This window comes from Felis catus, chromosome B2 (assembly GCF_018350175.1).
Source record: "Felis catus isolate Fca126 chromosome B2, F.catus_Fca126_mat1.0, whole genome shotgun sequence".
Classification (NCBI taxonomy): Eukaryota; Metazoa; Chordata; class Mammalia; order Carnivora; family Felidae; genus Felis; species Felis catus.
The window spans coordinates 116,696,016-116,711,041 of NC_058372.1; the positions used below are offsets into that span (position 1 = coordinate 116,696,016).

At 41.8% G+C, this 15,026-nt stretch overlaps 1 protein-coding gene across 5 annotated transcripts in view; it reads right to left on the minus strand.

Annotated features, from left to right (window-relative positions):
- ARHGAP18 (Rho GTPase activating protein 18) overlaps positions 1-15,026 on the minus strand; it is a 193,103-nt gene that overhangs the window by 116,027 nt on the left and 62,050 nt on the right. Inside the window, exon 1 of one of the 5 annotated variants that reach the window (XM_003986540.4) lies at positions 7,391-7,605. The exons of the other annotated variants lie outside the window; for them this stretch is intronic. Coding sequence (XP_003986589.1) covers positions 7,391-7,503 — 113 coding nt within the window. The 5' untranslated portion in view covers positions 7,504-7,605. Of the gene's footprint in view, positions 1-7,390; positions 7,606-15,026 lie in introns of those variants that run through there. 5 annotated transcript variants of the gene reach the window in all.

The following is a 15,026-nucleotide window of genomic DNA, read 5'->3' on the forward strand; positions in this document are numbered from 1 at the left end:
TTTTTAATGTCTTTTATTTATTTCTGAGAGAGAGAGTGCACGCACACACGCGCTCACACATGAGCCGGGGAGGGGCAGAGGATCCGAAGCAGGCTCCACCCTGACAGCACAGAGCCCCATATGGGACTTGAACCCACCAACTGTGAGATCATGACTTGAGCCAAAGTCAAAGTCAGATACTCAACTGACTGAGCCACCCAGGTTCCCTGAGAGCCAAGCTCCAGCTTAAAATGATAAGATTATAAAGCCAGCCAACAGAAAAGAATAAAGAGTGTCAGTAGAGGGAGAGTAGACTGCTGTATGACCCATCACTGAGGGGAAAAAGACCAGCAATGCCTCTTCTCCCCAGGACCCAGCTGCCTGCAATAAACCTCATTTTCCCTAAGGACACTGAAGCCTTCTCTGCCAAAACCACCCCCAAACAGCATGAGTAAAGGAGACGGCTTTTCACACACTTTCAGCAGAGAAATTCAGACACTTAGTGCACATGAGTTTGGAAGAGACTCCAGATGTGGTAATTGGCCACACCAGTCTCCATGGTTTCTGTTTACTTCTTGCAAAAAAGGGATAAACTCGGCCTGCTCACACGACAAACACAGAAGTCAAAAGAATGTGTCTTCCAGATTATCCAGACAGGATCCCTTGTGCCCCATCTACCCTAATCCACTCCCAACACTTTTTTATCCATTCCTGCTCCCCTCAGGTGAAGAGTCTCATTCTTTCTCTCTTATCAAGAGCAAAGAAGTCATTAAATACCAACAGCAACTAAAACTTCACAGCAATTTCATCTCAGGGTATTTGAAATGAAAGATTTAGGTCAGGACAGAAATCATCCAGAGGAGAGAGTACAGGAGAGGAATGGCATCATTCCTACATCATTCCTAACCCTACACACCTTCTTCCCCAAACCAAGCATGGAGATCAAGCGGCTACCCTCCCCCCTCCCCACTGCCAACACCACCAAGCAACAGTCTGAAGCCTCAAGCGACTGACAAGTAGACAAGTAGAAAGTCTTTTCAGGACCCTTGGACAGACCTGAATGAAGAGGCAGGGGAGAGAAGAGAGAGAAGGCAGACAAAGGAAGTGAGACCTCATAATTCCAGGACCATTCTGGACAAATTGTCCATTCCGGACAAATGCAGGCTCAGCCTCTAGGACGTGGGTGTTTTCTCTAATTTGTCAATGATATTAGGCGTGCAACTAACAAAGAATTTAAAAATAAGAGAATAATTCAATTTGGAGGTCCAGTTATCAAAAACTACTAATGCCTAATTGGCATGCAATCTGGTAGCAATCAAGTGTATCCTTAAATGCATAAATTTTGTGAGTTCATTTCGGAGCAACGCTCTTAAAATTGCAACAAAAAGCAAGAACTTAAAACATAAAAAGAACATAAACCTTTAAACAAGCACAAGCCCCACTTAGAAAAGAGACAAAAGTCAGCAGGCACAGGTGGATAGTATCATCGAAAACAAAAGGTTTTTTATAGCAGGCTTCAGAGGTTTGTTTGTTTTGTTTTGTGTTTTGCAAGTGGTGGAGGGAGCAGTTCCTGAGATTTATAAATTCCCATATTTGAAAAGCATAAACCTAATATTAGTTCCATGAAGATAACTCGAAACAGGCCCACAGAAATCACCGACTTCTCAGATGAGGGCAGTTAAAAGGCAAGTATCACACAACTCTAAATAAAGGTGAGACTTGCCCAGTTGGAGTACTGGGTGTGTCTTTTAACGACTCAAGAGAAAATTGTGGATAAGGCTTCTAAACTACACGGTAAAGAAGTTTTCAGAAAGGACTCATGTCCTGAAATGGAGGACTAGATTGATCTAGAAGAAGTTATCCATTTAGATAGGTTAAAAATGCATTTGGTCCAGGGGCACCTGGGTGGCTCAGTTAGTTAAGCATCGACTTTGGCTCAGGTCACGGTCTCATGGTCTCATGGCTCATGGGACTGAGCCCTGCATCAGGCTCTGTGCTGACAGTGTGGGGTCTGCATGGGATTCTCTCTCTCCTTCTCTCTGCTCCCCACCCCCCAAGCACACACATATCTCCCTCCCTCCTTTTCTCCCTCTCTCTCTCTCAAAATAAACAAACATTTAAAAAGAATGCATTCATTTATCCCTAAATCCTGCAAATTTAGAATGTCTTTAAAGCAAAGGTTGGGAATAATAAGAAATGTTACTTCACTTATTACATAACTGCATTATTAAAAACTCTTTACTATCCTTTTCTTCACCAAAAAATACACGTAATCTCAGCTAATACACAAATTCAGAGGGAAAAATTTCTATTCATGATAATAGTACATAATTTTTTTTTAATGTCATGGACTTACATAAAAATTCTGAACTCATCGAGAAAGCCACCATGTCCTTCCCTTACTGCTTCTTTGAAAAAGACACTTCCAAGTTCTACGTCCAAAACTGAGTATCGGATCTTGCCCGGCCGATCCTTCTTTCACTCTGGAAGCCTTCCCCAACTAAATAAATGGAGTTGCATAGGCCAAATCTTGCAACCGTCTTTATTCCCACTGGTTCATACACCCAAACCCTCAGGAAATCCAAAAATTCCTACCTTCAAAATATTTCACCACTCTCCACCCCCACTACCCAAACAACTGAGACCTCGGCCAAAGCCACCATTACCTTACCCTCCTGCGTAGTGTGCTTATTTCCATAGTCCAACATGTATACAACAGCCAGAGAGGCTCTTTGAAACCAAAATATGCTCTGTTCCTCCAGCGTACCAAATCCTCCTTACTCGCTGGCTTCCCTCAAGTTAAATTTCTCAGGTGGGCTACAAAACAATCCGATCTACCAGTCCTGTCTTGTTTTCTTCTCCTCATCTCTACTCATTCCCAAGCACTCCAGCCACACAGAGCTCACTCTTTGCCCCTCTGGTGCTTGCTCTAGGGCTTACTCTAGGCTTATGGCTCCCATACTCCCCACCCTGCTCTGCCTTGAAAGCTCTTCCTCTAATTCTTGTCCCCAGATATCAGCAAGGCTCCTGCTCAGGCCTTCACTTTCTACCCTGTGCACCCTCCCTGCAACCCATCCCCTCAGGCAGGTGCTTATCTGTCTTCCTCTCCACTGTAGCCCGGCTCCTGAACACCTGCCTGACATACAGTGAGCTTAGTAATTACACGCAGAATGACTGAGTGACCAAATGGTTATGCTTTTGACATAACTTTATAGAGCCAAGAGATGGGTAGGATTTGAAAATGTTTAGGATTAAACAAAGCATATAAAGATGGCCACCCCCTTCCATTTGGCACACTGGGCAGTTCTTAAAGGAGGAGGGGGGATGTTAGGGACTGCAAGGAGTCCAGCTGCCAAAAGAGGACCCACCCACATTCCATCTTGCCACAAAGGTCCGCGTTTGCAGACCTCAGTGTGGCCCATCAATGCCCCAAGGCAGGTTCACTAAAAGCAGCTGTCACTAGCTCAAATCGTAAATGTTGCTCCAGATCAAAAGGACATTTCCAAGGTCTTTCAGACGTCAAAGGCCTAAACTTTTCACATTATGGTTCATTTTCAGTTATGCCAATTTTAGTTAATCACATAAATCACATCCAGGTTTCTTAACACATGACGAAATGTGAGCTTTACAGGCATCAGCCCACTTAATCCTCCCAATGAAGTGAGTACCATTAAATTTAATTTACAAGTAGAGAGTTAACCCCTCCCAGGGCCACACTGCTAACGAGTGGGAGAGTCGGGATGCAAACCCAGGCAAGTTGTTCCGAGAGCCCAGAGTTTCAGAGTCTCTGTCACCATGACATAGTGCCCCTTGGTTCCACTTGCCCAACACCAATGGCCTGCAAATGGTGTCAACAAAACAAGACCTTCCATGATGAGTGCCATACATCTGCTCAAGGAAGACATAAACATATCTCAAAAGTCAACTAGAGTTAAAAGTTCCAATAAAGAGGGGCACCTGGGTGGCGCAGTCGGTTAAGCATCCGACTTCAGCCAGGTCACGATCTCGTGCTCCATGAGTTCGAGCCCTGCGTCGGGCTCTGGGCTGATGGCTCAGAGCCTGGAGCCTGTTTCCGATTCTGTGTCTCCCTCTCTCTCTGCCCCTCCCCCGTTCATGCTCTGTCTCTCTCTGTCCCAAAAATGAATAAATGTTGAAAAAAAAAAATTAAAAAAAAAAAAAGTTCCAATAAAGAAAATACCATTTGACACTAACATTTACCTAATATTGACAAAAACTGATATAAAACAAACAGAAGCTTTTCTTAAAAAGCCACTCCCTGGGTGGCCCAGTTGGTTGAACATCTGACTTCGGCTCAGGTCATGATATTCCAGCTGGCGAGTTGGAGCCCCACGTCAGGCTTGCTACTGTCAGCAGAGGGCCCACTTCAGATCCTCTTCCCCCCCCCCCGCCCCTGCCCCACTTGTCCTGTCTCAAAAATAAACATTAAAAAAAAAAAAGAAAAAAAGTCAAGGGAGAATAGTAAAAATAGACAAAATGCAGTATACTTTGAAAAATTTGCTTTGCTAAAGCAAACATTACGAAACCTGCTTGAAAATTAACAAGTAAATACTCATAAATATAGCTAGTCCTAAAAAGCGGTTTCCTTTGGAAATATTTGTGTATAAGTCAGTCAGCACAACTAACGTTCGTATGTCTCTTCAAATCCCAATGTTTTAAGGAAGACGTAGTTCAAAAAATTGAAATCAGGATTCTGTAAATATTTGAGAGACTCTAACCAGAAGGAGGAGGAACTCCTTAATGAGTCATCCAGTGAATGTGTTCTGATAAAGAAGGATAATGGAATGGAATGGAATGGAAGGAATTTTATACTAACAGATCACTTACAAAAATATTAATTCCCTACTACCCTAGCTTCTCCAAAGACCAAAATAAAAGTAAAAAAAAGGACTTAAGCAAAACTAAAAATCAAACACGTTCTATAAATATTCTAAATCATATACGTTGCCCTTTATACTTTTCAAACAACATAGGAGTTCATCTTATTGGACATTTGATTAAACAGTTGAAAGTGCGTATTATTTGGAAAAGACATAACCTTGCAATAAGCCAAGTTAGACTTCAGTGCTCCCGCCACCAATTGTTAAATGGGTGGGAGAGAACAGAGCCTAATTTTTCCCCTTTTTAAGTTCTGTTTTGGTTTGGTTTGCATTTGAACAGCTTTTTAAAATAAGCATCAACCATCAGCCTTGCACTGAGAGCAGCTTCCCAGTGCTTAAAGCACCAGGTGACCAACCCAACCAAAGCAAACACTCTTTGTACCTCCTCCCCCACCACCATCTTTAGGGGGTCTCCCTGACCCCATCACACCTCCCTCCATCCAACCCTCTGCCACCCCACCTGTAGTATCTCAACCCTTCTAGGCTAAAGAGGGTGGCTCCCAAAGTAACACTAAGTTAAATTATTCCATACTTAATGATAAAATCCATTAAGGACTGTCCTTTCTCCCTCCTTCCTGCCTTTCTTCCCAGCCCTCAAATCAGGGCTCCCATCTTCCCCAATCAATATAAAGAACCACCCGGCACAGTCAGTAAAGCATGAGACTCTTGATGTCAGGGTCATGAGTTCAAGCCCCACACTGGGCATGGAGCCTACTTAAAAAAAGAAAAAAAAAACTGTCTCTAGGACTCTAATTTAGTGGTGAGAAAGAATTTGGAACCAGTATGGGCAATATGGCAGCCAGCAGGGGAAGCACGTGGGGGAAAGACCTGGTCCCCTGGCAACCTACTGTCTTAGCACCTTTTGATCCTGCTTTAGCATAGATTGGGAGTGATCTGTCCTCTCTTTTATTCTCTCAACCCACTCAAGTACAGGCCACCAACAACAGGCTGCAAAACTGCAAACATAGAATAAAGTCTCCAAATCAGAATATGCCTCCCCCTGGCCAAGGTCTGGAACCACAGGCCTTGCAACACCCTAATAATTCCTGGGGTTTGAGTCCTCAACGTGAAAATGAGAAATGTCCCTAAGGCTCTTTCCACTCTCACGATCAAGATCCAAGATTCAGTTCAGATCCCCAGGTCACCCCAGAGTAGTCACTGGAGAACTTACCAGGTTTGCACAACCCTGATGTGTACTCCCAAGTTAAGGACAACATGAGGCTAGTGTGTTACAGGCTGCTTACTGCTAAAAGGTTACCAATACATCAGTGAACTACAGACAAATTGAAAATGTTTAATGATAGGTCACAGAATATACTTAAAATAATATAATAACACATCTAAAACACAAGTAGCAATTCCCTTTTATCTCTGGAAATGAATTTATTCAATAGAATACTACATAGTGCAGTTGCTATGTGAGGAAAAGTTCTGGTCAGCTTCAGAACTGAATAGAGTACTACAGCCATTTCTTTGATTTTTATTCCCCTCCTCCACATTTGAGGATTTTTAAAACAAATGAAAGAAGGCATTATTTCAGCTTAAGGCATAAGCATAAGTCATATAAGAACAAAGAAGGTTTTATTGTCACATTAAACATGAAGGAGGAAATATGCTTCCTGATAACTAATTTACATTATGCTACTAATTTAGGTTAAGCATTTGCTTTTTGCAAGCTTCTAAGCCAGTATTTACAATTTATATCTATGACTAGAGGTAAAAATGTTTGGCTAGTAAGAAGGTCATTAAGGGAAAGAAGATTAAAAAAAAAAAAAGCCCTTGAAAAATCAGAACAAAGTACACAGAGAGAAAGGTACTCTGTGCCTCAGTGGTCTATAGAACATTTGCCCTTTCTACCTATAAAGTGATTTAACATTAACCACATTTCACTCTGGCCCCAGAGTACTAACCTCCTGATAAGGACTCCTTTTTGAAAGCTCTACCCCATGCACACGCATACACAAAAGAATGGGAAACATACTGCCACAGGCCAGTGTCTTGGGCTTTTTGCCTAAGAAGTTTGCTTTCTGCGAGGAGCTGGGAAGGGGCGGGGAGTGGGGGGAGCTCTAACAACAACAGATTGTACAATGAACAGCCTCCCTGCTTCTTGGCACACTTTCCAACTAGCAGTTCCAGCGGCTGTGCCCTGCGCCCATTCAAGAATTTCATCTCATAGGAAGTGTTACAAATATAGTCATTTGATCTTTCCACATTTGCAAATGCACCTGCTAAGCAACAAGCCTGACAGCCATATCCCCATGTTCCTTCCCATCCATCTTTACCAGTAATGGTGGGGGCTATCTCAGACGCGGAATAGGTGAAATAAACGCAAAGTAACAAAACCCCTGCCAAACACTTTTGCGGGTGCAGGAGGTTAGGTTCGACGTGTGCTTGACGCTGTTCCTACCCGCCCCCCCCCCCCAACTTCCCTGTCACTTTTTTTTTTCTTTTTTTCCTGGAGCAGGTAAGGGGTTTTTGTTTTGCTCTCGGGCTTTCGAATGCCAGGGGCTTACCTTGGGGTGGCTTCCTCACCAACCTTGCCATGGTTCCCCCCCACGGCCTGGTCCTTGCCGCTGGGGTGGTAGGCAGTTAGGACAACTCCCTGGGAACTGGACAGCCAGCTCATGGTGACAGAAGGGGCATAATTTCTCGGATCCTGACACAGAGAAGGGGAATGAAGTTCCTCTGGGCAGCTCTGCTCATTAGCATTGGCCGGCTCCTCCTCTCGAGGCCCGGCCGGGGCTGGTGATTCACACGGGAGGGGCGGGGCCTCGCCAGTGAAGCGCTGACTGGCTGTCCAATGAGAAGAGCCGTGACTCAGAGTATTGTTTCAACCCCGGGCAATTCCAGTTCGAGTGGCTTTAGTTAAGGAAGGGCAGAGGGGCGACGCTTTAACTTTTACTGCTCCCTTCCCTGAATTATTCTGATCTGATTAAACTACCAGGTTGTGTACTTTTCTCATCCATGTAAGTACAAGACGTCAGAAAACAATGTGTTACTACAGAGCTTTTTTTTTTTTTTCCTTCCCAATTCCTGTTTCCATCTGATAATTTCTGCTGCTTCATGTAACATGAGTAAGGGCATTTCTTAACCCCTTCATGTTCAACGTTGAAATTAACCATAGCAAAACCCAATGCACCTGGAGCAAAAGTGTGCAATACAGGTAACAAGAAAACCTCTATCTCATGTGTCTGGCTTAAAAAGTCCTCATAAAATGTGTATCCCAGAATGCCATCTTCTTTCAACGTAAAAGCCAATGCCAAATTTACCTCTTGCTTTTGTCAAACCACCCTTCGGTACTAGAAAGAGATCTACCAATACTCAGTTACATGTTACTGCTGAGAATAAAAGAAGTACTTACCATTTGTTGAGCACCTACCATATGCCAGACCCTCTCTGTGACAACTGTTTCACATGTATTATCCCTTCAATTCATTTCAATTCTTACACACACACACACACACACACACACACACACACACACACACACACACACACACCCTACAAGACAGGCATCATTATCACCTGCATTTTACAAAATTTAAGAGAAGTAAAGCTGAGGGGTTGGGGTGAGTAAGTTCTCTTGGCGCAGAGAACACATGTGTTCTGTGCCAGAAGCGGCATTTGAACAGAATTCTAGACTAAATTCTGTTCTTTTCAACCAGCATGTTGCTTTTTATCTTGTAGATTAGGAAACGAGCTCAAAAGTTCTGAAAATTACAAAGGATGTTTCTGTGTTCTTTCTCCCCCTCCAAAAAGGATTTCTACTCTCTTCTATATACTTAGTAGTCCAAATTGAAGTGGTTTTTGTTGATTGTGATGATCTGTTTATGTATCTAAAATTCCTCATAAGTTGTTTTTGTTTTTTTTGTTTTGTTTTTTTACTTCATTGCTCTATAAACAGACTGCTTACACTTTTTCATTATTTAAAGTGATCATGAGGGGCACCTGGGTGGCTCAGATGGTTAAATGACTGACTTGATTTCCAATCGGGTCATGATCTCAGAGTCCATGAGTTCGAGACCCACATCAGGATCTACGCTGACAACGGGAAGTCTGCTTGGGATGGTCTTTCTCCTCTCTCTGACCCTCCCCCACTCGTGTTTCTCTCCCTCTCTCTCAAAAAAAACATCATTTAAAAATTTTATTTTAAAAATCGTATAAAAATCATATTAAAAATGTATAAAAATTTATTTAAAAAATAAAATGATCATGAAAAATAAGTACTTCATTCATGCTTACACACTCTTAAAGTGTTCTACATTTTTCAATCCTCTCTTCTGTGTCTACAGCAAACTCTCATTTACAGAAGTCTTCCCCAAAAAAGAGATAATAGGGGTACCTGGGTAGTTCAGTCTGTTAAGTGTCTGACTTTAGATTTCAGCTTAGGTCATGATCTCATGGTTTGTAGGTTCGAGCCCTGCATTGGGCTCCGGGCTGACAATTTGGAGCATGTTTGGAATTCTCTCTCCCTCTCTCTGATCCTCCCCGCTTGTTTGTTCTCTAAGTAAATCAATAAACTTTAAAGAGAGAGAGAGATTATAGCTGCACCCCTCGCCCTCCACAAGTATTTGCTCAACCTCTGCATTTCTACCTCCATAGGCTCTACCTGCTGTCGTCTTTCTAGACGTTGCCAGAGTCCCTTTCAGACCCTATACTTAGGTCTTAGTTCCAATATTACAACAGCCCTTTCAGCTCCTTCTTTGCCTTCTCTTCTAAGTCATTTTGCACATTACAGTTGACCCTTGAACAACACAGGTTTGAACTGCACGGGTCCACTTGCCAGGTTTTTTTTTTTTTTTTAATAAATACAGTACAGTAAATATTTTCTCTTCCTTATGGTGTTTTTAGTCTTTTTTATTGTAGTTGATTCTTCATTATGATTTCCTTCATTTTATTTTCCCTAGCTTACTTTATTGTAAGAATAGAATAACATAATACATAGAACATATAAAATATATATTAACTATGTTATTGGTGAGGCTTCCAGTCAACAGTAGGCCGGGAGAAGTTTTAGAGGAGTCAAAGTTATGCATGGATTTCTAACTGCAAGAGTGGGGGTGGGGGCTCATTGCCCCTAAACACACACCCCTGCGGAGTTGTTCAAGGCTTAACTGCAAAATCACATCCAAGCACATGCCTGATATGTCTCTCCTTGCTTTAAAACGTCCATTGGCTCTCCACGGCTAATAGAACCAGTTCCAAACTCCTGAATGGACCGCTAAACTGTCTCGCTACCTTACCCAAACAAGCCTTTCTCTCTCACCTCCCAGACCCCCCTTCCCTCTGGTCCCACCATCATTCCTTTCTCTTTCTTCCACATCTAACTGGATCCTTCCACATAGTGGGCCTTTAATTTCATGTGTCCTTAGAAAGATTAAAATTACCACGTTTGATTAAAGCTTTAGTAAACATTTGATTCCAATGCACATAGCAGTGTGAACGTATGATGACCCATTCACCGTGTCAGGGAAAATGAAAAATACAGGAAAAGAGGCAAAAGGTAAGTCAACTGGAATATAGAAGTTTTGTCTTTGTAATGTCCTTATGTATATAAAATATAAGCTAAGAATATAGTACATAATCTAAAAATGATGAATGCTCCCCACAGTCACCCCCTTTTTTTAATGTGTCTGCTCCCAAATGCAAAAATATAGAAATCACTACCTTCTACAATTACTGGTGGTAAGGGCACCTGGGTGGCTCAGGGGGTTAAGCATCCTACTCTTGATTTCAGCTCAGGTCATGATCTCACAGTCCATGGGATCGAGCCCCATGTGGGGCTAGGCACTGACAGGGCAGAGCCTGCTTGGGATTCTCTCTCTCCCCTCCCCTACTCGCACTTGCTCTCTTTCAAAATAAATAAATAAACTTAAAAAATATATATTGGTGGTAGAGGATCCACTCTATCTTTTAGAAATGCTCTTCTTCTGTTTTCCTTGCCATCCCACCCCTCCCTTGCGCTTAATTTTTTGGACCTCCTTTTTATCTCCTTCGCTTTTCTGTCTTTTCTTTCTTCCTTTGCTGTATCCTCAGCTGTGTCACACATACCCACTGATGGCCATGAACACTGCCAACTCTCGTGAGATAATTCACGATGGAAACTTTGCCCGGTTTTAACCGAAATGATGATTAAGTTGTATCTTTGCCTAATTATACTCTCTTCCCTTGTTTAATTACAAATAAAATTACAGTATGCAGATTAAAATGTAATTATTTTGTAAGTTCGGCATAATCTTTGGGTTTACAACAACCAGGCCTTCTGAAATTTTTGTGAGGCAGGAAATGTGGCACAAATTGATGTACACACAACTTGAATCCCGTTAATTTCACGTCCAGGTACATGGCAATCCTCTCGGCTCCTCCTTTCCTGTCACTAAGCCCTGTTGTTACCAATGTGACGACGTTGCTTGTCACGGGCAGAGAGTGGTACAACTGTGCGCCGCCTCAAATAGAGGCTCACGTAGGTAAAAAATTATTTCCACAATTTTCTTATGACCATCACAGAAACAAATCTTACTCCTGATATGCTCCCTTGAAATGCTGTTCTTATTTCACACCCTAAATCTTACCAAGATTTAACTAGAGTCCTCCCTTATACCACATCACGCTTCCTGCTAGAGAGACAGTTTATGAAAAAAAAAAAAAATACCGTTTTACTCCCTTCCGCCATGACTTTAAACAAACGCTGAGAACCTAATGTCCTTGAAGATGTTAATATTCCAGGCTACTGACTGCATGCCAAACAACTTCCTGTTATGAAACATCTTACCAAGTAATTAATAACATCAAGACAGTTTAGACACTCATTTGATTCACTCCCTTAAATGGGACACACTAGATGACAGAGGGAGAAAAAGGAAGCTATAATTTATGTACCCAAATAGGTTAAAAATAGGGTGGAGACAGTACTGCAGCCTGTGGCAATTTGACAATCATGTTCAGAAATAATGAAAAAAAAATATATTCAGTGTTTGTAACATCAGAGGATTTACTGACTCGTTTTTATATTTGACTTAAGAGCCTATTTTGTAGTACGGAATTAAAACTGAAAAAGATTCCATACATTTATCGATTTTTTCTCAATCAGTTTCTATTGCTCCAAATGGACTTAATGAAGGAGAAATGTGTGTACTCAAATCCTGCAGGAGTGCAGAAAACCTGTATTCAGACACAAGGTCATGTGAAAACTGACCTTTCAATTGGCCAAGTAAAATGCAATTTACAATAATATAATAAGAACTTGAATAAATTAACCTCCTGTGAAGTTGAAGTTTCACAGAAGTGATAAAAACTAGATTTACATCGGTAGCATCAATGAGGAGAATGTACCAATCTCCCCTAGCTGATATTTGACCAAAGTTGTGTATGAATCATTCTTGTGAGCTTGCAAGCAAGGGAGTTCTGTACGGGGGAATCGTTACAGAAAATTCCTGCCTGTGCAGAATCTAAATCTACTTCCTTAAAAATTGCATTTGTTTTTATTAATTCTGCCTCTGGGGCGAGGAGGGGTGGGGATGGGGGGCGCTGGCAAGCCTTGTGCCTCTCTCTGGACAGCTCTAAAACACTCTATATTCTCAGTTATTCTACACTGCTCTTCCAGGGAGAAAATATTAGCCATCCCTGGGATAATTTGTAACTGCTATTGCCAGAGGCTAATTTAGGCTTCTTGGTAAACATCTACAGAGAAAAGCTCTCACAGTTAACGAGTTTATTACCAATAAGTAATAATAGCTAATGTTTGAGCACTCACTCTTGGCAAGACACGATATACCCCGTCTCATTTAATGGTCTCAAAAACTATGAGAGATGGATATTATAATTATGCCCACTTTAGAGAAAAGGAACATGAGGTCACACAGCCCAGGAGGCAGCAGAACAGAACATGTAAACCTGGCTTCATATAACTGCTGAAACTGAGCTCTTAAACACTGTAAAGGTCACACCTGTCCTAGAACCGACTCTCTCTTGTTTATGAAAACACCCCCGTGAATAATTAATGAGGTAAAAGAAGCTACAGCAAATCTCAACTGTTTAACCCAACGGAATATTGATGTAAATGCAATGCTACAGAAGTTCAGACAGGCACAAACTCAATAGTTTTCTTTTCTGGCACTCTAAAACTTTTCTGTGTCAAATTACTGGGGGAGCATGGCTTAGTATACATAGGACTATGAGGTCACGGGTATAATACCATCTTATCTAAAATTGTTTCTACTGATAGAAATCAAAGAAAAGTACTCTAGTCATTGTGATTACAAACATCTTTTTTTTTTCTTTTAATATTAGGCAAAGACAGATCTAAGTTTACAGACCTGGCACTCACAGAATTTGTTAGATGCAGGGCTTTGGAAGGGGCCTTGCAAGAACAAGACTCAGAAAGCTTAACTTCATTTGGCTGCACGATAAAGCCACTTCATTTCAAAACTAGCCAGAAGTGGAAATTAGCCAAGAAAGGGTAATGAACCTAACTTTTCTTTTGCTTTTCTCTTTGTGGCTGAATACAATGAGACCCATGTTGCAAATACCTCCAACTGAAAGTATGAAGCTGGGGAGACTGAAGTGCACTCTCTGGTGGGAGGAGGTATGTTCTAGAAAGGTAGTCTTTTGATTATGAATAAAGACTCCATTTGAAACATCTGGAACTGCATCAATACCCAGATTTGCTTTAACACAAAAGCCCTCCTGAAGTAAATTATGAAGAACACTTATTTCCTCGTAAAGTAAAAAACTGTGGAAGACTTGATGAAGCTGAAAATCTAAGGGAAGGGCTGACTTGATTTGTGGCTTGGAGAAAAACAAGGAAATGGCAGCTGTAGTTGTACTGCGGGGAAAAAATGGTGGTTATCCACTCCAGAATGAAGGTGGTTCTTCCAATGTTTTAGAGTAGTTCCTGGAATAGTTACACTATTTTTCTTGACCAAAATACTTGATAAAACAGCACAAAGAAATGTCATCAAAGAAGAATTTCTGTTTTGTGAGTCCTTTGGGAAATTGCTAATGCTAGAAATGACTTCAAGAATGACGAAGCATAATTTTACTGGAAAAACCAACCAACCAGCCCTGTACCCTACTTCCAGATGGAGCGCCTAGGATGTTCAAGCAACACCCCTGGGTTTTGCTTCTGTGGTGAAACAATTAGATTCACATGTCATGACAGAAATTAGATTTACATGGTCTCTGCAAATGCGCACACTGGTGGTAAAAACAACCACTCTAGAAGCATGCAAGTTTCATCGTGATGCGAGTTTGGGCCTCAGTCACTAACTTTTCAGAAAGGGGTGCGAAGCAAGAATAGAAAAATATCAGTATGTTTTTGGTTACAGAGTTTGCCCAGTTTTCCAGAGGATGTCAACATATGTCTAATTCTATTTTCTGGAGAAGTTTTACTTTTTAAGAGAAAAAAATAACCCTCAAAATAATTTCAAAGGGGCATTTAATCAGGGAGTTTGGCTCATTTAATAATAATTATACCTGGTCAGTTAAAGGAGTGGATCTTCTCATTTTTTTTTAAGTTTATTTATTTTGAGACACAGCACAAGCGGGGGGGGGGGGGTGCAGAGAGAGAATCCCAAGCAGGCTCCACACTGTCAGTGCAGAGCCTGATGTGGGGCTCGAACCCATGAAGCCCTAAGATCATGACCTGGGCTAAAACCAAGAGTCAAACAGTTAACCGACTGAGCCACCCCAACACCCCTAAATTTTTTCATTTTTTTCAAATTTTTTTAAATGTTTATTTTTGAGAGACAGAGCACGAGTCAGGAGGGGCAGAGAGAGAGAGAGAGAGAGAGAGAGAGAGAGAGACACACACACACACACACACACACACACACACACACACACACACACACACACACACAGAATCCAAAGCAGGCTCCAGGCTCTGAGCTATCAGCACAGAGCCCGATGCGGGGCTCGAACTCATGGACTGTGAGATCATGACCTGAAGTTGGACACTTAATCAACTGAGCCACCCAGGCACCCCTAAATCTTTTCACTTTTAAAGATGAATAAACAGAGTTGTTTTAGACAAGCAGCCATCATGCTAGAAGAGCTTGGAAAATTAAAAAACTAGACAGATTTCTGAATGCCGTAATTGAATGCTTGTGCAGAGAGGGTCTACAGCTTTTCACTTGCATGCAAAATCTC